Genomic DNA, 23,875 nt, shown 5'->3' with positions numbered 1-23,875 from the left:
ATACTCCCAAAGCTAACCCAGACCTACTGGAAAGTTATAGTAAGGATTAAACATAGATTTTTGGATCAAGGAACACCGTACAACCCAAAGACGTATTCGAAAATGGTCATCTTTACTAATACGTGTAAATACAAATAAAATATTAACTAATTCGACTACTAGCTACAAACGGTTCTACTAAACGGTGTCAGGTACGCACTTGATCACGCCTCGCACGCAAAAGGAACGTCTATAGATCGCGACATGTGGACTTGTTTCTGACTCAAGTCAGGACTGGCGCCCTTCTCGATCCTCTTCTGCAGTTCCCGAGACTCCTTGTTTATCTCTCGGCAGTGGAACTGGTAGGTCTTCGATTTGGTTTCGGTGGCGGTGCAAGAGGATGGGCAGGCGATAATCGGTCGCGTGGTGAAACATAACTTGCCGTCGATTTTCTCCACTAGCGTCCTGTGAATGGCTGAGCAACGCTTGTCGTTGTTCTTTCGTTGCTTCTGATGGTATCCCCACGCTTCATCTTCCTTGTCGGCTCTTCCGGCATCGACGTCGGTGATCACGTTGGACCGGATCGTTTTGTCCTGGGCCAAGCACTCGAACGTTCTGGCCTTTTGCGCCATCTCCAAGGCCTCGCCCTCGCACTGGTTCTTGGTGAGCGCGTACGTGGCGACGAACTCATCCGGTTTCCTCAGGACGCAGTTCTTCGGGCCCAGGAAGTCGTTCGTGGCGTCGCCGTCGAAGTTTCCGCAGAGACCGCGCACGGAGTCGCGGTAGGTCTCGGATGACTGTTAATCGATCGAAATAATACTCCGATAAAACACTCTGTTCAGCGAGAACTGGCCAGAAAATACAAAGAAATGCCCAACGGATGGCTATTTACCTTGAGTAGAATGCGTTTTCCATCGAATCCAAGCTTGAAGGAGTAATGGTCGGACACAAGACCGATGGAACCATCCGTGAATCTGAATATCTCGAAGAGGACCTTGTCTCCCTGTATCTCTTGGTGGCTCTTGTCCTTGGAGATCTTGATCTCCCGTCCGTTCAGCTTGACCCTGAGGTGGGATTCTCTCGCCAGGAGTAAGATCTCTCGTTCATCGAGCAGAACCTTGACTTCTTTGTCTCCGTCGTCGGTGCCGCGGGTAAGGATGCTCACGCTGGTGTCCTCGGTGAGGCGAAGTTTCTCGTCGGGCTTGGCGGGGTCCATTTTCGGGTAGGTGGTCATCACGACGTGCCAGCAGTTGCCCAGTCTCAGAGGGTACTCTTTACGGTCGAAGGTCTCTGCTCGCGTGTTGTCAAGCACACAGGTTGCTGGAAAACGAACATTTTTTAGTTAGAGCAATCAGAGTCCTCGGTGAAGGTCTTCGTCGAGGTACTTACGTTCGAGGTTGTCGTTGGCCAGCATCTCTTGCATGTCACTGTTGGCCATCACAAGATCGTCAGAAGCGATTCCAAACGGAAGTAGACTAACATCGTCGAACCACACGTCCACGTCTGGAGTGTGCACAACCATGTCGACGGCGTTTAGGTCCGTCGAGACCTTGGCTTTGATATCGATCTTGTTTTTGTCGGCGTTCTTGGGTTTCGTGCTGCCCGTTCGCACGTTGAAGACTCTGGTGTCGTCGATAATGTCTACCACTGCGCTGGCCATCTCCAAAAGTTCGTTCGACGGAATGTCCAGAGTGACATCTACCTGGTCCAACAACGTAGCAAGACCTGCTGCCTCCTGACAGGCCCGGAGAATCTTGTTACCCTGTTTCATTTGTTTCTTGCATTCCCCGACTACGTTAGAGTTCTTGACCGTCTCCTTCATCTGATTGGTCTGGGTGAGCTTTGCTTTCACGTTGATCTGTTTGTTCTCGGAGCAGGTCGTTCCGTAACGGATGGCCACGTCGAACTTCTTCTTGGGCTCGATATTGACGGCCTTCTCGTACATAGGGAGGATGTTGTCGCTCGTCTCGGTTTGCGAAGACGCGCAGACCTCGTACTTGCCCTCGAGCGCAGGCGTGTTGAAGTTCCAGTAGAAGAGGTTTCGTTGCTTGTTGTCGACGTTGCTCTTGGACCAGGCGACGGTGAAGGCGTTGGTCAACTCGAGCTCGCCTGGCAGCTGCAGTTCCACATCCAATACTCCGGACGTCGCCGACTTGATACCCTTGGTCACCTCCTCTAGGAATTGTTTTCTGCGGGAATTGCTGTTCCCTTTCTTGTCGATCGGTTCCACGGCCATCGCTATCGGAGTCCACAGCCGACTGTCCACGGTTTCAGATTGAATGTCCATCGCGTCGATCGTCGCAGTTAGCAACACTGGTTCTTTTACAGGTTGTTCCAGGTCCATGATCAGTTCGATCTTGCGGAACTTGTCGTTGACCTTGCTCCACGGGTACATCAACGTAGAGTATACGTTCTCCATGGACAACAGGTTCTTGTTCGACTTGTCAGCCTCCACGTTCAATCGCCACGCTTTCACCTCCTCGTTAATAAGCGGTATAGAATTGATCATGGTCTCGCCGCTCTGCACCACGTGGGTATTCTTGTCCTCGAGCAGAGGACGTTGATGCAGAATGTCGTGGCTCGAGGTGTAGGGAATTACGCTGTACTGCACCAGTCGTGCCTTCTCCTCGCCCTCCAGCAGCCGGATCTTCAGTTGCACGTTGTTCGGTGCACCCCCTAACTCGACCTCGACGGGCGCGTACATCTGGAAGTTGACGTCGACGCCGGAGATGAAGTGCCTGTGATCGAACGGAGTCACGAAACCGATTCTTCCTTGGACCTTGGTCGAGTGGACCATGCGCATCGACGATTTTATGTCGATGCTCGATCCCTGCATCATTCTGTTGTTCCCGGTGGCTTTGTACAAGGTTGGCACGCTCAAAGTGTGCACGAAAGGAAGACCGGTGTCCGTGGGGAAGCTCAGAACCACGTCGTAGGACATAAACTTGTTCACGTTTATGTAACGGCCGTCCTGCATGCTCGTGAAGTAGGTAGCCATCACTGGAAACGTTGGGAATTATATCGAGAATGTTTACCAAACCGACGATGAATCGTATTCCTGATACTTACATGCGTTGAGATTGTTTAGCTCCTTCTTGTCGAATGGCCAGAAATAGGAGCTGTACTTGGAGTTCCACATTATGTTTCCTTCCATCTTCATAGGCTCTTCCGGTATGATGTTCAGTTCCTCGGCGATCTTCTGCGTCCAGGATCTCTCGGAGGATTGTTTCTTTTGGTCCGCGAAGAGCATATCGATGAGAGGCTTCACGGTGGACAACATCGCCATGAACTCCTTGGGCGGTACTTTGAAATCGCCGAAGGACGAGAAAGATCCGTAGTACATAGATTTAGGGATCAGACTGTCGTCGCTGCCGATGTATTTGATGATCGTACGGTGCATCACGTTGTTCAGGACAGCGTCGTTTACGAAACCGTGGGACAATTGGTAGGCGTAGGTCTCGGTATTGAGCAGGTTGATGACAGCTTGAGCTTTTCGAGCCATGTCCTCCGAGCCAGGGATCTTCATATTCGCCATACTCTGGATGCTGGACTTGACGGCCGAGTTTACCTGTTTGCTGGTGTCGAAGTTCGTGAAGCTCGCTATTCGTTGCAACATGCTCAACGGAGGGTTCGTTGTCATCAGGAGGAAGATGGCCATGCAACGGACTTCGTGGGACTCCTTGGTATTCAGATAGATCTTGTAGAGGATCAAGCGCGTAAGTCTAGGATGCATTTCGATGAGCTTGCTCAGAGACGAGACGATCAACGTTCTCTGGAAGACGGTGACCGGTTCCTTTCCTTCGAGGTAAGGCTCGAACACAGAGAGGATCTTGGGGTGCCCGATGCTGCCCAATGCCAGGATGTACGTCTGCATCCGTTTGCTGTCGCGGTCCATGGCAGCCTTCTTCAGCTCGTTGGCCAAGTACGGGATGTACTCGTTGACGACTGTCTTGTCGTTCTTGGGCGTCATGCGACCGAAAGTGTGTACCGGATAGAGATTGTGGATGGTCTTGTCGTTCACTTGCGAGAGACGAACCAGCTCGGAGAACGCCAGGATCGACGCGGTGTTCAGGAGCTCCTCTTTCATCACTTTCGGGTTGGTGGCCAATTGCTATTCGGAACAAAATCAACTTATACACGAATCGTTCGGAGATTTTTAATGCTCGAAATCGTGGAGATACTTACGAAGAATGCCTTGACGTACTCGGCGGTAGGCGCGCGTGCAGTTTTCGGGATCCGCGAGACGATGCCGGCAGCCTCGAGGCCAGTGACGTCTCCCTTCTCGATCCAGTGCTTGATGGTCAGCAGAGCTGGTCCTGTTCCAGCCTGGGTGACGGCGTCCCTCAACACGGCCCAGGCGTTCTGCTTCACCGCTTGGCTCTTGTCGTTCGATTTCAGCTGGTTGGGCGAGATGAACACTTCGTTCGCGATCGACATCAGCTTGTTCCTGCCCATCATGCGGATCAGGTCGATCACGAGCGTGAACTTCTCGAGGGTCCCTTGGCTGGGGATGTTGCTAGCGTCTTCGATCTCGTTGGCGATCTGGTAGATCAGCTCCTTGGCGAGTTTCTGTATATCGATGTTCTTGGACTTGTCGATGAACTTGCCCTTGTAACCGATGAAGTTGGGCAACAGAGGGATCTGCGGTGGGTCCTCCAGCGTGGGCCTCGGCTGCCAGAATTGTTCGTCGCTGCTGGAGATCCAGCCGCTGTTCTCGGAGCTGGCGCTGTCGGAAGTCTCCATGTTGGAGTTCAGAGCTTCCGTTTGCTTGCCGTTTCTACGATCCTCCATGTCGGAGAACGGATCGGCGTAGACGTAGACGAGGTTGCCGGTGGATTCGGGGTTCGACGGCCCGGACAACTGAGACTTCACTCTGTTTATGTTCGCCAGGGTCAGGTTCATCACGCTGACGACCACGCCGTTCTGGTTGTCGTAGAACCGAGGGCTGACAAGGATCCGGCTGGTCGTTACCGACGATTGGATCGTGAAACGCTTCAGGTTCCCGGAAACTATGATTCTGCTCGTGGAGGATTTCTGTGGGGACCAAAATTAGATTTCAAGACACGGATTTTATGTTTTTTCCTTGTATTGTTATTAAAAACAACCAAGATAAAACATAGAATCGCGAGACAAGACAAAAGTGGAGATTTTCTGGCGGGAATTACGACTCACCGAAAGGAATTCTCCATTGAGGTTGGAGCCAGGTTCCCAATCGTTCTGCCCGGAGATACCAAAGTGGTAGCCCATTCTCTGGTCACACCTGCTGAAGTTCCTCGTCTTCATGATGTCGATGTGCATCCCGTTGCCTTTCAGATCCGGCATCGGGACCAACTCGGGCTGCAGATCGATCATGTGCTCCGACAGGGGCATGATGTCGTAATGAACCTCGCATTTGCCAGTGACGGTGTCCTCCATGGCGCGGAATATACCGAATGGTTCCTCGTCGGTGGGTTCCTGGATGTCGCGCTTCTTGATGGCGTTCTCGCCTTGGGTGTCCACCTGGAGCTGGCTGACGATGCTCTTCAGGATGTTCAGCTCCCAGGTGGGAACGTCGCGATCCACGATCAGGTCTCTGATTATCCCGTGGCCGACCTTGATCAAGAACGGCTGACCGGAAATCGGCAGCTCGCGCAGGTCGAGCATTTGATCGGAGATCTCAGAGTGCCAGCTGCCAGGCAGGCTCTTGTGGATGCGAGCGTACTGGCAGTTGGACACTTTTGCGACCAACGTGTTACCGTCCCTGACCTGGATCGTTAGGTGAGCTTTCAACAGAATACCTGCGGCCTGGTCCGAGAGCTTCTCCAAACCGGTGAGCGTTCGACTTCGCACCAGGTAGGTGTACTCGTTGCCGATCTTCCAGCCATGCTCGAAATCGGCTGAACATGTTCCCGCTGTGGATCGAGAAAAATTTCGTCAGCTTGCACCAAAGTTTTGAAACCGATGAGCTTCGAGCTTCCGTCTTGTTTTCAAAAGCGATTTAGATCGCGGAGAGTTTCGTTCGATGGTGTTTTGTAACTCTCTGCTTTCACTTACCTAGTATCAGCAATGTTAGAGGTAGCCACATCTTGAAGACGTAGAATTCGAGAAAGTGACGACGCATCTCTAAGAATCTGCAGCATTTATACCGATATCGTGCCTCGTCAGCAAACTGGAGCTCCGATACTGTTCCCTTGAACTTGATCCGCTGCCAATACGCGTTACTGTCTTTATCAATCCTGCGCTTTGTCGCACGGTTTCTTGATATCTGACGACGAGGTCAAGCTCGATCTTCTCGCAATTTCGAATCGATACGATCGCATCGTGTTTCGCGAAGTCGAATGCAACATCTTTCTTGAGAAATATGATTTGGAGTAAGTAGATGAAGAATCCTATGTCCAAATCCCTTCTTTCTTTTATATTCTTTTAGTTTACAAAAGTAATAACGATCTCGTAACATATTTATTTCTAATTGACATAATTTCCAATCAGTAACGTGGCACTCGAGCAAATTGATCAACAATTGTTTCACATTAATGTAATAACGTAATAATGAAAATTTGTTGAAAGGTATCCGTACCATTGGAAGTTTTACATTTTCATTCAAAGTTGTAGAAGAATATTATTATAAAGTGGTGAATGTAAATAGCTGCACTAGCAATAAAACTACTCGTGGGGTTATAAGTTCGAGGCTGTAATATCTCTAAGAAACATCTAAACTTCCTGTTGCGTGCCACCACACGCTAGAAACTATTATGCGTTGTCAGCGCTTTTCGCCCGATTCTTTCTCGATCGTAATGTATCGATAAACTCGTAAGAAGATAAGAAGGCAAAAAGTATTGTTAACTTTCTTTGCACTATTCTGGCAGAATAATTAAAATTCTATAGTAAAGGTAATCGAATTATTAAACTGTTCGAGCCTTCTTAAATTTTATTTTTTTACGAAGTATTGCAATTTGATAGAGTTCTTTATGAAATAATGGAACACGTTCGGGCCTAAAGGATTAAACGACACGCTCCTTTCTAGGATTTGCAACCCCGTGAAATTTAATTGAAAAATTTCGGTTCACGGGACGTAACAGAACAGATGTTTACGGAAAAATAATATTTATTAAAATATATTTCACATAGTCATATTCTCATTCTTTGCTTATACATACACGTTCCTTCATTCCCATATCATGCACAACAAGTCGTCCAACGAGCATTCACGTCACAGTTAATAATACTTTAAAACAAAGTGCTTTCGTTTTATACATATGTTTACGTTTTAAATACTAATTAGCGCGAACGAGGCGCGACTTTCCAGCTGTGCACGCGGCATTCTCCGTTTCGACGTCCATTCGCGAAATTGTGGCTTTAATAATCGTCGTCATGGACTCGTATTCCTGAAACGAAAACAAAATTCGCAAATTATATATTTCTTAAACACAATTTTAGAAATATCAAAATTAGATCGTTGGAGCAAACATCGAATTTTAAAAATATTTATCACACGATGACAGACCTAACATCCAGCTCGCAAATAGTGATTACGTTCGGTAACCTTAGGTCAATTACGTTTACACTGCATCATAGTCTATAATACAACGAAAAATTAAACGTTTCATGATGAAAACATCTTGAAAAATGGTTTCAAGTTAAAATTTTAAAACATGTTCAAACTAGTACTATTACTGAGACAGTCCGCGGATTAATTTTTAGTATAATTTACAAGTCATTCAAGATGAGATTATGAGACTATGAGACTATGAGTAACCAATATGATTAAAAAACATCGGTACGCGCACCACGTGCACGTTTCCGTTAAAAATTGGCGCGCGTGTTTATCTCGATGCTGCAACATTATCACAATTTCGCTGCAATGTCGCCACGCGTTCGTTTCGACCGGGGAAAAAAACAGATTGCATTCTCGCTGATTAATTCAAGAAAATTACGACACTCCGCATCCGGTCGTCGGTTTCTATGCTTCCTAGGCACATCCGCGGTCGTGGCGTTGCAACATAATCGCGCGGACGATCGAAGAATAATCCGACCACTCGTTTAGGTATCATCTCTTCTAAATTTAATTACGATATATCGCTCGAGAACGACACACTCTAACGTTATCGTTTATCCAGTGCAAATCTCTCTACTCCGATACGAGACGACGTTAAAATTATTCTGCGAGGAGAAACAAATGGGCCAGAATCCTTTGGCGAACGAAATAATTACATCGTGGATCATTTTAAATTATAAAAATGATCGCCCAAGTCGAAGGACGTAATTGTTTGGGCAAATAAATTGTTCGACCGTTGCTCTTGTCGGGAACAATCGATTCTAATTACCTCTTCGACATCGACGTCGACCTCCTGAAGGACCTCGTCGAGGGCGGAGCACAATTGCTCGACGTTTTCGATGGTAAACACCATGGGCGGTTTCAGTTTCAGAACATTATCATCCGGACCGTCGCTGCTGATCAGGATCTTCTTCTCCTTCATCCTGGATACGACGTGCTTCGCCTCGGCGGTCGCTGGTATCCTTTTGATCCTGTCGCGCACCAGCTCGATCCCAGCGAACAATCCTACGCCGCGAACGTCGCCGATGATCCTCCGTCGTTTCGCCAGCTTCCTCAGCTCGGTCATCAAATGTTTGCCCACCTTCAGGGCGTTCTCCTGGAGATGCTCGCGCTCTATCACCTCCATCACGGCGTTCGCTATCGCGCAGGACACGGGATTACCGCCATACTGAACCGTGGAAAACGAGACACCAAACGTGAGTACAACAATTATAATTACAAGGGCTATGGGAAGCCATAAAGTGTTCGATGCTGTTCTATGTGAAATAATTGAGAACGACGTGGTATTCTGGAAGGATCATTAAGATCAAACCTATTAAGTTCATTCTATAGTTTTTTGAGAATAAAAATTTAGTCCGCAATCTAGTTATTACTGGTATTAGAACCAAATTCCTTTCGCATCCCTTCGACTCGTTCTGTTTTCGAAACGTCTTCGATAATTACCGTGTTGAAATACTCGATCCCGGTGGCTTTGAAGCTCTCCGCGATGGCGGGGGTTGTAATGACCGCCGCCACGGGATGGCCATTTCCCATGGGTTTGCCCACGGTGACGATATCGGGGATAACATCGTCGCCACCAAGTTGGAAAGCCCACGTATGGCTGCCCACTCTACCGAAACCAACTTGGACCTCGTCGGCGATGCAAACGCCGCCAGATTCGCGAACATGCCTATCGACAATTTTCTGATAACAACGATATCCAATTGCATATACACGCAACGCATATTATACGATAATATCCAATTTTCGTCGATGGAAACGGTCTCCGTTCGAGTCGTCGAAAATGTACGGTTTGCTCGAAAGAGGCACGAGTTTGGAAGTTTCGGGTATCAAAGGGAATTATGGCGTGCGGACGAATAGAAGAAAGTGGCTGGAAATTTGAAGGTACGACGAACTGGAGCGGATAAATGAAATTTGGAACCAGCCAGGTGGGTGTTAAGCGAATTAGGTTGTATAGGTGAAGCGGTAGACGAGCGAACAGCGTTTTCTAGACGAGACAACGCTGATAAACGTTCCGTTTCTGTTCAAGACGTTCCTTTAACGCTACAGCTACCGACAAAATTATACCGTATCTATTTGCACCAAAGAAATTAAAACGACAGACACGCGAAGAAATGTGTAATGCGATCGAAATAAGCGTTTATTCGTTCCCTTATAGAAAACTCTAGTATTAATTTCATTTTTATGAGTTTCTGATTTTCGTATCGACATATTTTAGTACGTGTTATGAATTGAACGTAGACTAGGATCGATTTAACTAATTAAAAGCGAGTGGTAGGTACCTGTACGCGTGTCTGAAGTAGTTTTTAGGTGGTAGAATTTGTCCACCGACGGAAATTAAGCTCTCCGCGATGAACGCGCTTACGCCACGACCCTGTGCATTCAAGTTTTGGCAAATGTTCTTCACGTCGTTCGCGTACTTCACGCCAAGATCCTCGTGAGGGTAATCGGTTTCACGATACTTTCCACGGTAAACGTCCGGACAGGGTGCCTGGAAGCACAATTTATTCGTTTCTGATAACTACTGTTCTACGAGTCCCAGATTTTGAAGCGATGAAACAACGTTTCTTACCACGTGGACCCAATCCTTCTTGCCAGTCCCGTTCGGTTTGTTGAACTTGTACGGCGATATATCGATCATCGTGGTCAAATGGCCGTGATAAGCACTAAAACCAGAAAGAACAACTTTGAACGAAATCTTTCTCCAGTCCTCGGGTTTGTTCTCTAAGCTTGCCGAAGAAATTCTATAAAGTAATTGTTTTCAGTGCTTCTACGTTGTCCTCCGTGCAAAGATGAAGCTAAAATCGACTTCCGTCCACGACGATTAAACGAGGATCCCTGAAAATGTTATTCCCTTCTTTCTTCGACGATCGTGATCGAGAAACGAAATATAAAAAAAAAAAGAAATAAAAAAATTGAGAAAAAAAAAGGCTTGAATCGTTGCGACAACCGAGCACCGAAAGGAACCATAAAGAATGCCACTGTAAGAAGAAAACGTCTTCTCTTCCGTGTATTCGATACGAAATCTTGGATAGAACGTTTTGGAAAAATTCTGAAGATTGATTACGAATTCCATCCAGGAACATTCCTTCCGGTTCTTTGATATTCACACTGACGACTTCCGTATCGGTAAACGAGGCAAAGGGGAGTGCAGAAGATGTAAGATTACGTTATCAATGGACCTAATTTCGTGTAATGGAGATTACGATGCGGTCGTTGCAGCAATGATTGTTCACGGGTCGTTTGCAAAGCACTCTATCGTCGCAAGCGAAAAATGGAACAGATGTGGGTGGCGCAGCTGCAACGGGCACGAATGTAACATGAGATTAATAGTGCTTTTACACGTCAACAAGAACACTGTCGCAATTGTTTCTTCGACAAATAAGAACATTCGTTCGGAAATTTTCGTACGAGTCACGCAACAAATTCTGATCTCGATCATCTATCCTCTATCAAAGCACGGAGTACTCGTTCGAATAGAAGGAGGAAGAGTAACAATTACTTAAATATCGCGACAGCAGCATCGCTAACGTGTCCACGGTTTTAACAACGTAATCTCACTCGGTATGTTTGGTAATTTCATAAGTCTTTGCGTAATTAATTGTGCTAACTCTCGACTATGAACTAAAAATATCTATATTAGTCTAGACAGTCATTTGTTCGGTCTTTTTCGTGGACAATTTGAGCGTTTTGATCTGGCAGTTAATATGTTAAAGAAGAAGTTATAACTCCTACAATTCTTAATATTTTTTGATGAAAAAAATACTATACATACTCATGAGACGAATAAATACGACTACAAAATCTCAGTACGAAACAGCCTATCTATCATTAAAAAAAAACCCATCACATAATTTGCTCGAGCTAAATTACGCAAAGACTCGTGAAACGACTCGATGAACGTGATCGAAAAAGAATTTCGAGTCATCTGGAGGCCCTCTTCGCCCCTCCTATTCACAATACACTCCTGAATTCAGTTATTTCGTATCGTCAACATTCATCCGTTCCCACGGGGAGGACGCGGTCCGCTCCAATCGCCCGGTTAAGTGGAATCCTTTCTAACAGAATATAAAAGAGTACTTTTTTTTTCTCTCTGTCTCTCTTCTTGTCGTGTTGCGTACGTGGCACGTTCGTGTCACCTAAAACGACAATAGCTTTATTCGTCGTTCGTGGCCGACTTCTTCGCCCCCGTTGTATTTTTCCCTGTGGCCCCGTCGCTCGTTCTGGAGAATCAACGGCTGTAAACAGGCAAAAAAGAAACCCACACGATTAGTCGGCTGTCGAGGAACGGCGGAAAACTTGTACACGCGGCCCGTACCATCGAGCTCGCATAATCGTGTGCCTCAAAACGCCTCCGTTACTCTAGCGTGACGTCGTCTCGCGTTGGCTATTCCCGCAGTATTATCGACTATGGCCGAGAATTCTCGTGAAACTCGAAAGACGAACAAAAGGTTCCCCTGTAAATCTTTCAGACTCGTCTCGTTCCCGGATACGGACATTAGTGTGGTACGCAGACGTTCATTTTCGCTTTTGGACTTTCTCTCAACTATTTATCGTGTGCGTGGCGTACGCGAAAACGAGGTACAAAAACATTTAGACGGAAAAGCCAACAAAAAAGCAGCGAGGCCCTGTTGTGCGCAGCGCTGAGGCCCAAGCTGAATCAATTGACCGCTCGAGGCCACCGTACCCCCACAATCCGTCCACCCCCCCCCCAGTGAAGGGGACGCGTGACCTCGCGCGATCGACCGAACTCGAACAACGATCGATCTCGTTTGCGTTATTTTTCATAGTTTTCGCGTTGAAATTGTTCTAAAACCGGAGGAACGAAAAATAACGGGACAGCGAAATCGGTCGTGCGTGTTCACGTCTCGTTTGCTCGAAGCAAGTCATTTTCGAGTTACGCGATGACTTACTGATCGAGAGCGATGACGTCCTTGTTGTTGGTGTGCGTGTGCGCGAGACGCAGGGCTAGATCGTTGGCCTCGCTGCCGGAGTTCACCAGGAAGCACACGGAAAGTGGTTCCGGAAGCAGCGAGGTCAGACGCATCGCGCAGATCACCAGATCGTCGTGGAGGAAACGATTGTTGGTGGAGAGAAGCGCCATTTGTTGTTGTCCGGCGCGCACCACCGTCGGATGACAATGCCCGACTGTCAAACAATGTTGTTAAAAATACAATCTAATTCCAGGTCTGCCTCGAACAATTAAAATTTGATACGTCAACCCCTTGACGTACGATTTGATGTAATTTTTCAAAGGTATACTATTCAGAAAAAGAATAAGACTCGACGATGAGAGAGTTAGACTAATCAACTAGGTGATGTCAAGGTGTACAATTATTATAGCAAAAGAATAACAAGTAATCGCGTAGAACTGTAATTTGATTTGTTATCTACTTTAAAGGATTACTTTTTCGTACACGTGAGCGCTCGACTCTAGTTAATCTTTTGTTTTCCAGACGGAATCGAGATATCTATGATAGCGTAAACGCGTACGATGCTCTCGAAAATCGATTCTAGGATAGATAGATGGAGAGATCGAGGCGGTATGGAAAATATTGCGTGGTTACGATTGATTGGCATTTCTTTTCATACCGTGTGCAACATTGTTGATACAGTCCAAGTATCGATTGCCATTCTCGTCGTACATGTACTGACCCTCGGCTCTGACAATCTTCAATGGGTTCGACTTGTAAAACAATGTGCACGCCTGTCTGCAAATGCGATTGTTGCACGTGTATTAGCCGTTTGTGTTAACGGTTTCGTCACTCAATCGTTCTGATCGATAATAACAAATAACGACAAATAGGAGACACGATCGATGGAAACGCTTACCCGATATGACGCTCTCTAAGCCTGATCGTCTCCGATTTTGGCATCTGTTCCAAAGATTCTGCCATGGCGAATGTCTATGGAAATAGAAAATTAATTCGATTATTCGATAACACCGTTGGTTTAGATTCGAATTGAAACTGTATTCGATGTTCGTGTTCGAAAGGCTTCCTAAAATTCAGAAACCAACGAGAGTCTCCTCTCTCTAACAGTTTTCCAGTATTTTTCCTCGCCTGGAAGGAAGACCGAAACGGTTAACGATCGCGTGTAGTAAAGAATTTATCGGAAACGAATAAAACACGAATGGTAAAGTTTCCGTGGAAAGCAGGGTATCGGGCATTCCCCATGGGATAAGTAATTTTCCAGCGGCTGATAAGTGCACGTGATTACTACGTGAAAGTAGTACTTCCATACGCTCTTTCGTCCATAGTCTCCATGCCGCGAGATAAATCGAGTGTTAGAAAAAACAACATATCGCTTTCTTGTTCGCACTATCGCGAACGTGCCCGTATCGGTTTACTTATATTATTATATTCCGTTAATCGAACCGCCATTTTTAACCACGGTCTCCCTAATAACAATCTGATATTATCACCAATCTATTCAATAATAACCCGACACGCCCACAATATAAATAGATCGATGTATCGTTTCCGATAACGTAACTTTAATGAAAGGCGGCTGCATATCGTTCGAATTTGGACAATTTAATAATTTCAATGACAATTGTACGTCAAACTGCTATTTCGATACCGGAAATGCAATGGAAATTAATTGGAAGAATGGAAAAGAAGCGGAGAATGAAAAATAAATAGAAACTTTTGTTAAAAGTCTAATGAATCGTGCGGAGAACGTATGAATTAACGAACGTGGCGTACCCGATAAACGAGGGTGTAGAAGGAATGAATGGATCGGCGAAGAAATACGGGAGCCCTCGGCTCGAACGGCTGTTAAACGAGCAGGCGCGTAAGACGCGCGCAGAAATCAGCCCGCGAAAGTGTTTCGTCACGGAGGAACGCCCACGCGCGAACAGATCGCTCGACGGGAAGAGCAAAGTCAGCGAGATCGTACCTGAACTCGTGGTAATCGTATAAGTCACACAGTTCCTCGACTTCTGAATGCAGCCGTCAGCTGAGTGCCGCGACCTACTCCGGTGACGTCATATATAGTGCTTGCCGATTGTCGAGAAGAAAGCGGGGGGCTGCGCGCGCATCGTCCTCTTCGACCTAAAGCGATATTAGAACACTCTGCCCCCACCCAGTCGACAGTTCGCAATCGCGACGCGCGCAAGCGGATGCAGGATCTAGATCGATCGTCGCTATTTCAACTGCTTCTTATCGCCTCCCTTGATCCATACTACTTACGAAGATCCACCGAACATAAAAATTCGACTACATATTTCGCTCAGCCTTGCCGCGAGATCAAACAAATTGCTTTTGAGGTTAAAATTAATAATAATCTAAGGCCACAATGTGAATAGAATCTATTATGATTGCACTTTGCATGTTGAATCATTGTCTTTTCCGATGTATCTATTTATATTTTGACATGTTTTACAATCGTGACGTTTGTTATGAAACTTCACAGCATCTTCTGTTTCTTTCTTCTTTGCTTTTTTTTCTTAGCATTGTACCATAAGTCTAGTCATATTTCTTTTTTTAATCTTGTTACGTCTCAAGGCCAGAGCCCGGTGTTTTATAACTCTTCGGTTGAAAACTTTTTAACGAAACTTTGGCTCGTCCTCTAACGTTCGCTCGTTTTGTCAACGTTGTATAGTTTTGCATTATATCTCTTCGTACCGTGTATTAATAGTTTCCAAGCATATTCAAAGCTCTCGTGACTCGGCGATTCCAGGATATTAATGTTAATTTACGAAGAATTTGCGAGAGCGTAGACAGCTTTACAGCCCATCGCTCGAACGAAACTCAGCAAATCTTAAAAAATTATACTTTATCACCGTACGATACCGTTCTTCGTATTATTTTCCTTGTCAACATTGGGAACTTTCCAATAAATAAATCAAATCAAAAGATTCTTAAAGAAACAAAACCAAGATTTTATTTGGAATTCCTTCGATAGATCGTTAAGGATCTATTGCAAGCGTATTGTCTGTCTGACGGAAGCGTCGCGCCGATATCGCGAACGTAGATAATAAAAGGAAAAGCAGAAAGACCGTGATTGTTCGTCGGATATAGCAAGATCAGAAGAATGATGGAGATTGAACGAAGTATATGTAGATCGCTAACGGGCTACATCGTACGATACACAAGCAGAAATATATCAGCAAATGGAACAATTAAATATTCCATTGAAAATAAAGTAGATGTATCGGCGATACGATAACTATTTCGAACGTCAGAGGAGTTCTATTTTTCGAAATCACGTTCGACTCTTGTTTTTATCGTGTCGTTATCGTATTACATGGAACAACATGTTATCGCGTTGCATAAAATTACAGATCGATCGCACGTATCGAGATTTCGGATAAGCTTCAACATCTAACAAACATCGAACAGATCGTTCGTACGAGCGCTGGATGTAGTACGTCGACGACAATCGATCCAGGAGTTTGCTTATCCCGCGAACGTGTATGCACCGTGACCAAACCGATGAACAATTACGTTTCCGCGCGATAAAACGTTCCTCGGACTCGTTATCATTCGCTAATACGTCGCGAGCGTAATTTCATATACTGGTCACGTGCGGTCGTTATTTGATCGCGTTTCTCGAAACGTGAAACGACGTTTCAAAGTTTTAGCCAACGTAATGTCGTTTCAACTTGAACGAGAAATCGTTTCCTTATTTGGTAATAAAAATTTTTGGAAATAGATACAAAGACGTTTGTTTCTGACAGTTTCTAGGAAAAATTTAGGTTCGTTACCGCCTGAATGCGGAGTTCCGACGACGCTGACGATCCTCTTGATCCTTTCAATTTCTAGACGAAGGATTTACACGATTCGATCCACGATCTCTGGTTCGTCGATAAACGCAGCTCAGGACGAGCTCGATGCAACGCTGTCGCCGCGTGAGACACTGAAACTCGCACGTCTATTGATAGTTTCATGCAAAGAACGTCGACCTCGTGTATAATAATCGCCTGACATTGGCACCGTGACTGACAGTCGAGTCTATTGCGTTTAGAATGTTTTCCTCGTCGCATGGCCGATTCTACGCGTAGCTCGATCAGTATTCGCTCGATTAGGTATCTGACATCAGGCTAGTCCAGCGTAACCATTACTCGACAAAAGAAAATAATTATGTTGGATTCTAATCTGACGCTAATCATCGTAGCGCGTTAGATTTTTTAGATACTAAGAGCTCGAATTGATAAGAATTGATTTTTTAACAATATCATATTTTAAATTGATATTTCTTGCACGAGTTTATATTAGATCAATTTATCGACGATATTAGGTTTTACAGAAAGATCTGCATAGTTCCTGACTCGTACATAACGATCTATGACGCGGAATTTCTGCTAGAAGAATACATATAGACACGCTGGACAGAGATCAGAGTTTCAAAGATAAAATAACACTTAAAATAGTTCGCGATAAACATAATTAAACCCGTTGTACGTTAATTGTACTCCAAAGAAGATAAGAGTTTCTTTTAACTAAATATTGGAAGCATTCTTCCAAAGTTGGATCAAGGAAAAGACACGTGCACTCGATAGAATTGCAAAATCATATTCTTGGAAGGAATTTGGTTCGATTAGCATCGGATGATCCAGAAGGTCGCGAGGCAAATACAATGTCAGAGTCGCAGAGGCACACGACGATGAGTGTCCCGTGAGAATTTCATTAGCGTGGTTCAACGATTGCATTTAAACGAACCGCGTTCTGCATCGTCGAAAAATTTTCCATTACCTCAACGTAAATTTATTTTCGTTCACGGATCTTATCGACGCGAGACGCGGATTAACTCGCGTGTTGAAATTTGCACCTGAATCCGACTTTTCCACGAGTCAACAGCTGACTAAAAATATAGGCTAAGATCTGTCTCAACAATTGCACGGTAAATAAATTCTGTAAATCTTTGTGTCGTGAAAGGCATGAAACTTCCAGACGTTTCTGTTTGGTTGAATTTGATGACACTCTCCTATATTCAGAATTCCAAGTGGTTTTTAACAAACTTGTGGAACTTTGAAATTCGACCTTTCGATAGCATTGGTGGAAGTTGTAATTTTGTGATTAGGCTTTCTCAGGGAGTCCTTGTGACCGTTTCACGATGATTTTTATAATTTCTTAGTAGAACGTCTATGTTGAGACGGGGTCTACGCTTAGGGCAAACACAGAGGGTCCGTGCGACGGAACAACGCGAAGGTAAACACGGTGGATGACACGTGCCGTATGTGAACGATAGTGATACGCACGTGATAGCCACTATCGCGACACGAGTGATCTCTTGGTCGTACGTCTGCAACCAGCCTCCGTCCATTGTTTACAGGAACACATCTAGCCATTGCTCACCGACAAACATTCCGATTACAATGCACCAATACGAAACCGAAGATCTCGCGACGAGATATAGTCCACTTCTTTTTCAATTTTTATTCGATCGTCATAAATTGAATTGATCGATAACCTGAGAATACATAGTCAACCAATACGTAACACAATGTTTACCATTGTCACGTGCTTCTTTTTTTAAACGGACAACTTGTTTTTCAATTTTTATTCGATCGTTGTGAATTCTTATTCTGTCGTGATTAAATATGCAACCGATAACACAACGCTTACCATCTTCACGTGCTTGTTTTTTAAAATGGACAACTTGTTTTTCCACCGTTGCGTGTTGGAAAAGTGCAGAAGTCTCCTATCATCTGTAAATAAATAAATAATATTAGGATCCATTGTCATCGCGTGAGCCTGTGAAATTGGCTGGTCGTTTTTTGGCCGATATCATACAGTCTGGCGTCCGATGAGTATCTCCTGGTTCTCCGGACGTCGAATCTCGACCGCTATGCAAATTGTTTTGCAAGACTCCATCTGCTAAACGACGCGTAACGAGCGATTATTCCCTCCTAACGCGTAAGAGGTCACCGCGTTCTAGTCGCTGATAACATTCACGAAGATACGAGCCTTGGAGCGAAATGAACTCTGATGGATCTCGCCCGATCGTACCGCTTCGACTGTTCCGCGTCATAAAAAGAAAAATTCTTTACTCTCGAGAGCCAAGGAATTAATTAACGCCTCCCACTGGATATCGATGACCTGTAATATTTTAAACGAACGTCGAAAGCGAATCCATAATTGCGGTATCATTATTGATTTCACCTGAGGAAACAAGGGGTTGAAATACGTACCCGGGAAAATGATCTTGATTTTAGATCTGTTTATCAGTCATTATTTTCTTAATCGAATGTCGTTGCCTGGTGTAAACGAATCTTCAAGCTTGAGTCTGTAAATGTAATCTGGAATTAGAATTGTTCTAGATTCGTTGCACTCGAATTCCTATTGATAAAATTAAAAAAAAAAAATGAATTTTCCACTTTTCGCAGTCGGTAGGACTCGAACCTACGCTCCCAGAGGGAATCTGATTTCTAGTCAGACGCCTTAACCACTCGGCCACGACTGCTACGTTCACTTACTCTGTATAGCAGTATTTTCAGTTATAAATAAAATTTATTTCAATATAATAGTCCTAGACTCGTGAGTCTACGATAAGATAGTCACGGACTCGTAAATTTCCGATACGATAGTCACGAACAACTGAGTATTCGACGTTATAGATTTAAATATTTGCAAGTCTTCGATCTGATAGTAAGTTTTCGTTATTATTGAATCTAATATGGAAGTCCCGAGCATTTAAGCCTCCGACATGATATTCCAGTACTTTCCAATTTACGATCGTCTTCGATTTGTGATTAATTTTCACGACGACACCTAGATTTTCAGTGTCTCAGGGATGAACAGGAAACACGGCTTGTGAAATGAAAAATTGTATTTCAACAAACGAAGGACGCAATTAGAAATTGAAATTTATTTAATAGACATTATAATATATTGATATCTACGTTAATCAAGTACAGCGAACCAAGTGGCTTACGTCGTAGAATTTTATTTATAATTATTCGACTGTAAAAATGTTGTCGCTCGGAACCGCGTAACGTCGACTACAAATCCTCGTTACATCTCTTCCGTTTCTGTTCCGTTAACGCGTCGGCGTCGAAGAAACGCGACACGGGCCTTTTACAATGCGGAATAATACAATTTGTCAATCGTCGAACGCAAGGTGGCGATCGATCTTTTACAAATAGAATAGCAACGCCATATAATTGTTACGAAAAACCATCGAACGGGAAAGAGTAGAATTTCATTCGCGACAGATTCAACAGAACGGTACATCACTTTCGAAACGCAACATCCCAGGCTGCCGAAAATTAACGTTCTCGCGTGGGAGGGCACAATTATATAGTTTCGCGAAACGAGTAACTATATTGCGAAGCAACGTCGAATTTACAATTTTAAAAGCGCGAAAAGAATCTGCTCCGAAATCGAACACCGAAATCGCATATTCTACCATTCCGTGTCTTAGCTAAATAAACATTTACAAATGAGTTCCCGAAGCCTCGTCGTTCTCCTTTCCATCGTTCGGTTAAAATGTTTCACGGACGACGGAGAGCAACGTCGAAATAAAAATCTATGAATCGTTCATCTGTTTCTATCGATGACCCGAGCGAGACGAGAAACATCCAACGGACAAAGTGAATTTCATTTTTTATTCCTTTTTCTTTTGTTTTTTTTTTTTTTCTTTTATTTCTTTTTATTTATTTATTTATCGTTTCGTCGCTAGCTACTGTTTCGTTTCTCGTCTCGTTCGATCGGGTCGCGTGTCTCAGCCGCGAATAAAAGTGGCTTTTCACCGTCTAGATTGCTTAATCCACGCGCGTTTCGAATCCGCGCACGCGTGTTTTCGAGTAATTACTCACACCTATTAATGCAATGCGATCGTTAATGTATATACAACTTTTATAATTGCTCGTTTAATCAATGATGCCTTCCGTAAGACCGAAAATACGTGTATGGATCTTGTTGCTCGCGTTGATATTTCCGGGACCTCGCGTTTCTACCAAGCTTTTTAAATGCAACCCGAGATTGCAATCATGCTAGACGAAGGTCTACAGTCGCGTTCTAATTTGTCGATATCTATTCAGCGATTATTATCGCGATTGCACGCCGCGTCAGCGATCAAAAGAATTTCTATTCGCTCGAGACGAGCGACATTTTCGTGTGATATTTACAGACACCGAGTGTTCCATTAACGGTTTCCTCGTTATGCATTTACACGTTCCAGCGATTTATATTCTCTATATATAAACATACTTGTATTCGTACAAGGTTGGGTACTCGGGGAGTCTCTAATCAATACCAAAGGACCAAATATTTCAGATTGAGAGGAAACACTTCTTCGTCTTCTTCTCATTCTTCGAAATTTTCTTCAGTTCTTTTCGATCAAGTGTAAAAATATAAATATTTTATCGCTTCCCAATATATTCTCTTTATTTACTCGTGCCTCTTTTCTTCTAAAATTGATAAAGATACAGATACAGAGAGAAGCGCGCGATGTCCAGAAAACGTTCCACGTACGCTCTTCTACGGATATTTATCGTTCACCGCCATAACAGTGCAAAACTTGGCGCTCTGAAGCACAACGGCTGTTACTACTAATTCGAAACTCAAGCTTCGACGCGATTAAACGTTAATGACTCGCAAGTTTCCCATAAAATTTTCGATTATTAAATTTTTATTCCTATGGTTTGCAATTTTCGACGATTCGGTTTGTTCGAAAGTGGAACGTTCGCTGGACACGTGCGCGAAGGAAAGTGAGTCGCGGAGTAGTGTTTTCACGTTGTTCGAATATAGAAACGCGAGTGTTACTCACACGCTCGCACTTAGCCTAGCGAAACGGTCGCGGATCGCGTCGTTGAAGGTTTACGCGAAAGAACGCGCGTTGAGCAAAAGGAAATCTAGCAGTTCTACGGTCGGTCGTCCTAGGATCCGTTTGTCCCCTAATCGTTAACAATCGAACCACGGGGAGGACGATTCACGGCGGTCCCCGTTCTCATCTCGCCTGATCGCGTTCCGTCTAAGTGAAAAAATGGGATCGCCGATATACCTAGTGTCACCTCTAAACGCTATATAGGCTAGCGAGACGTCTACGCCTATGGATAAACGCTATCGATTATACGCACAACACGCAAGAGTGAACCTAGAGCAAATACTACGGCGCTTGTGGATCTGTTTCGCGAACTCTGCTCGCTGGTATATTTATATATGTACATTCGGGGCGGTTTGTCAACGGTATCTACACTCGAACGTCGCCACCCAACCCCCCTCGTTGAGTTTTTCATTTTCGAATCGAGAGATTTCTCGCAATCTCGCGCCCAGTCGGAGATCGTTCAGCCAGATTTTTATCGTTTAATCATCGAGGGAATTTAGAAGGACTGAACCAATCCCGGGGGAACCTCTGGGTACAAAATTGCATTTACAGTGGAAACGGAGAACAATGATTAAAAACGGTATCGACAGAAATTTGCATTATAGAAAGAAAAGACAGGTGCCAGCGGTCGAACGTGAATCAGAGAAATTTGGAGACGCTTATCTTAGGTAAATTCGTAGTCTACGCGACGGTATCGCGGATCGTTTGGCTGTTTCCGATGGAAATGGCGAGAGTCGAGGCTCGAGACGCGTCGATCTTTCGTTTCGACGGAGGAACATCAAGGATTTAATTAAACGATCTCATCGGGCCGGAGCAAACAGCTCTTGTGTGCACGGAAAATATTTGTTCAGATGCTCGAAAAGAATAGAAGAAATAGCTCAATGTCGGACGTCTTATCGCCGATGCAGACTGTTGTTCGACCGTCTCGAACAACAACGTACGAACGTGTTTATCCACTAATTCGTTCTGATTACATAAATCATACTTTTCGACTACATTGTAGATAACGCGGATGGGCCGCGATAATGGATCGCGTCGACCAAAGTTGAAACAGCGATGGAACCTCGATACTTGCGCGCGAAACCTCTTTCCTTGCGTCGAGACACACCATTGAGATTCACTTCGAAGCTTCGTTGATAAAATTTTTATTACTATTTCAAGTATATTTCGAGCCTCGACTTCGCAAGCACAAAAGAACACTAATCTCTTAATATTGCTCTTCTCGTGACCGTCGTCGCGGTAATATTAATTAAATGGCAGTGCCATTTACCATTATCCTTTTATTCCAGATTTTTCACAAATTTACTCTTGTCGATTTCTTTTCTTATTACCTATAGACACCGGTACATCCAGTCGCATGGCAGTGTTCGAAACACGGAGCGCAATAACATTCGAATACAGTTCGGGGGACGTTTCTTTCGCGAACAGGGTGGAATCCAGTGACAAAAACGAGCGTTCGAGAAATATTTCGCGACCTCGACTGCGCTAATTTGCTTCGTTAAATTCTGTATGAAAATTTGTCAATCCGAACTTTAGTATTATCTTCCGTATTCGAAATCCAAGTCGACGAATCTAATTTAAATTTGCGTGCCCTTCCCCCCGTTCAGATTTTCTAAATTTTTAAAGTTGCGGGACTCGTGAATATTATTTTTTAACAATTTTCGTTGAATTTGAATAACTTTGGGTTTAGTAAATTTGGGTTTAAGACGACGGAGAACGTTTGAAGAATCCTCGAACGGAGGCCGGAAGCTGTTCATTTCGAAATTTCGTCGAGAATAAAGTGAAACGAGAGGGCGTTTGCAATGGAGTGTGCAAAGGATCGCGTAACAGGAGCGCAGTCGAGCTTGCAGTTTACAAACCTAACTCCCCTCTTCCCCGATGATCCAACAGCATTGTAAACAGAGAATGCGTTGCTTAAAGGTGAGTTTGCCGTGGGCTATTACATGTACGTGCCTTTGAGTTAAATTTTCAACGATAAAACAGTGTAGCAGCGTGCAACAACGGTGAGATCACAGAATTTTCAGACGATGAACAGCATCCTCTTCGTACATAGGATCTGTCGCTTTTATGGAAACGTTTCACAGAAACTTCGACGAGATACTGCTTTGACTTTGCGTACTAAAAACAAACAAGAATTATTTGTACCATTCTCGCAATAATACGATAAATGCAAATCTTAATAGGATTTACGGATCTTAATTTTTTCTCATGTATCGAATTTACTGTTCAAATACCAATCAACGGACAAATATTACGCGCGAGTTAGTTGATCGAAATATCTTGGAGCCACCAGTTTCATTACTCGGTGTTTCGTCTTACGTTTAATTTTCTATTTAAAGATATCTCGTCACGATAGATCGCGTCCAAGTATCGATTCAACTAGCCGTGGATTCAAGGATTGATAAATACGAGTTACGTTTGCAACGGGAAAAAAAAAAAATAACTAAATGTGTTTCGAAAGTATCGTTTAAACGAACGTAACCTAGGAGAAAGAAATAATTAGAACTGAATATACTTATTATGGTTCTTGTATGCGACGTCGCTATGTGGGCAGGTGGCTGAAGTTCGAGGGTGTAACGTCAGCTATAA

General features: G+C 44.3%; 2 protein-coding genes, 1 long non-coding RNA gene and 1 other non-coding gene across 5 annotated transcripts; 1 reads left to right on the top strand and 3 right to left on the bottom strand.

Annotated features, from left to right (window-relative positions):
* Window positions 1–93: 93 nt before the first annotated feature.
* On the bottom strand, window positions 94–6,144 carry LOC122397436 (vitellogenin-like). Its single transcript, XM_043396590.1, has 7 exons — window positions 6,013–6,144; window positions 5,152–5,870; window positions 4,165–5,013; window positions 3,049–4,090; window positions 1,369–2,979; window positions 872–1,299; window positions 94–776 (listed from the first exon to the last, which is right to left on the bottom strand). The coding sequence occupies exons 1-7, from the start codon at window positions 6,077–6,079 to the stop codon at window positions 204–206; spliced, it is 5,289 nt and encodes a 1,762-aa protein (XP_043252525.1). The 5' UTR covers window positions 6,080–6,144; the 3' UTR covers window positions 94–203.
* A 923-nt stretch (window positions 6,145–7,067) lies between these two features.
* LOC122396373 (alanine--glyoxylate aminotransferase 2-like) lies at window positions 7,068–16,378 on the bottom strand. Of its 2 annotated transcripts, none has more exons than XM_043394713.1 (9): window positions 16,224–16,378; window positions 13,346–13,419; window positions 13,106–13,224; window positions 12,427–12,661; window positions 10,086–10,179; window positions 9,796–10,004; window positions 8,957–9,182; window positions 8,283–8,681; window positions 7,068–7,343 (listed from the first exon to the last, which is right to left on the bottom strand). In XM_043394713.1, exons 2-9 carry the CDS (start codon window positions 13,408–13,410, stop codon window positions 7,233–7,235), a joined length of 1,458 nt encoding a protein of 485 aa, XP_043250648.1. In that variant the 5' UTR covers window positions 13,411–13,419; window positions 16,224–16,378; the 3' UTR covers window positions 7,068–7,232. The 2 variants fall into 2 exon arrangements, with proteins under 2 accessions (XP_043250648.1, XP_043250639.1); XM_043394704.1 differs by lacking the exon at window positions 16,224–16,378 and adding an exon at window positions 14,414–14,667 and having other exon boundaries at window positions 13,346–13,421.
* Window positions 8,607–23,706, top strand: LOC122396385. Its single transcript, XR_006259035.1, has 2 exons — window positions 8,607–8,709; window positions 22,993–23,706. It is a non-coding gene; the product is annotated as an uncharacterized LOC122396385 (long non-coding RNA).
* Trnas-aga lies at window positions 18,841–18,922 on the bottom strand. The gene has a single exon. It is a non-coding gene; the product is annotated as a tRNA-Ser (tRNA).
* Window positions 23,707–23,875: the final 169 nt, after the last annotated feature.

Source organism: Colletes gigas, unplaced genomic scaffold (genome assembly GCF_013123115.1).
Source record: "Colletes gigas isolate AHSC1104 unplaced genomic scaffold, ASM1312311v1 Colletes_gigas_Sc00001, whole genome shotgun sequence".
In the NCBI taxonomy this organism is placed as follows: domain Eukaryota; kingdom Metazoa; phylum Arthropoda; class Insecta; order Hymenoptera; family Colletidae; genus Colletes; species Colletes gigas.
This window is presented reverse-complemented; position numbering and strand designations above follow the sequence as displayed.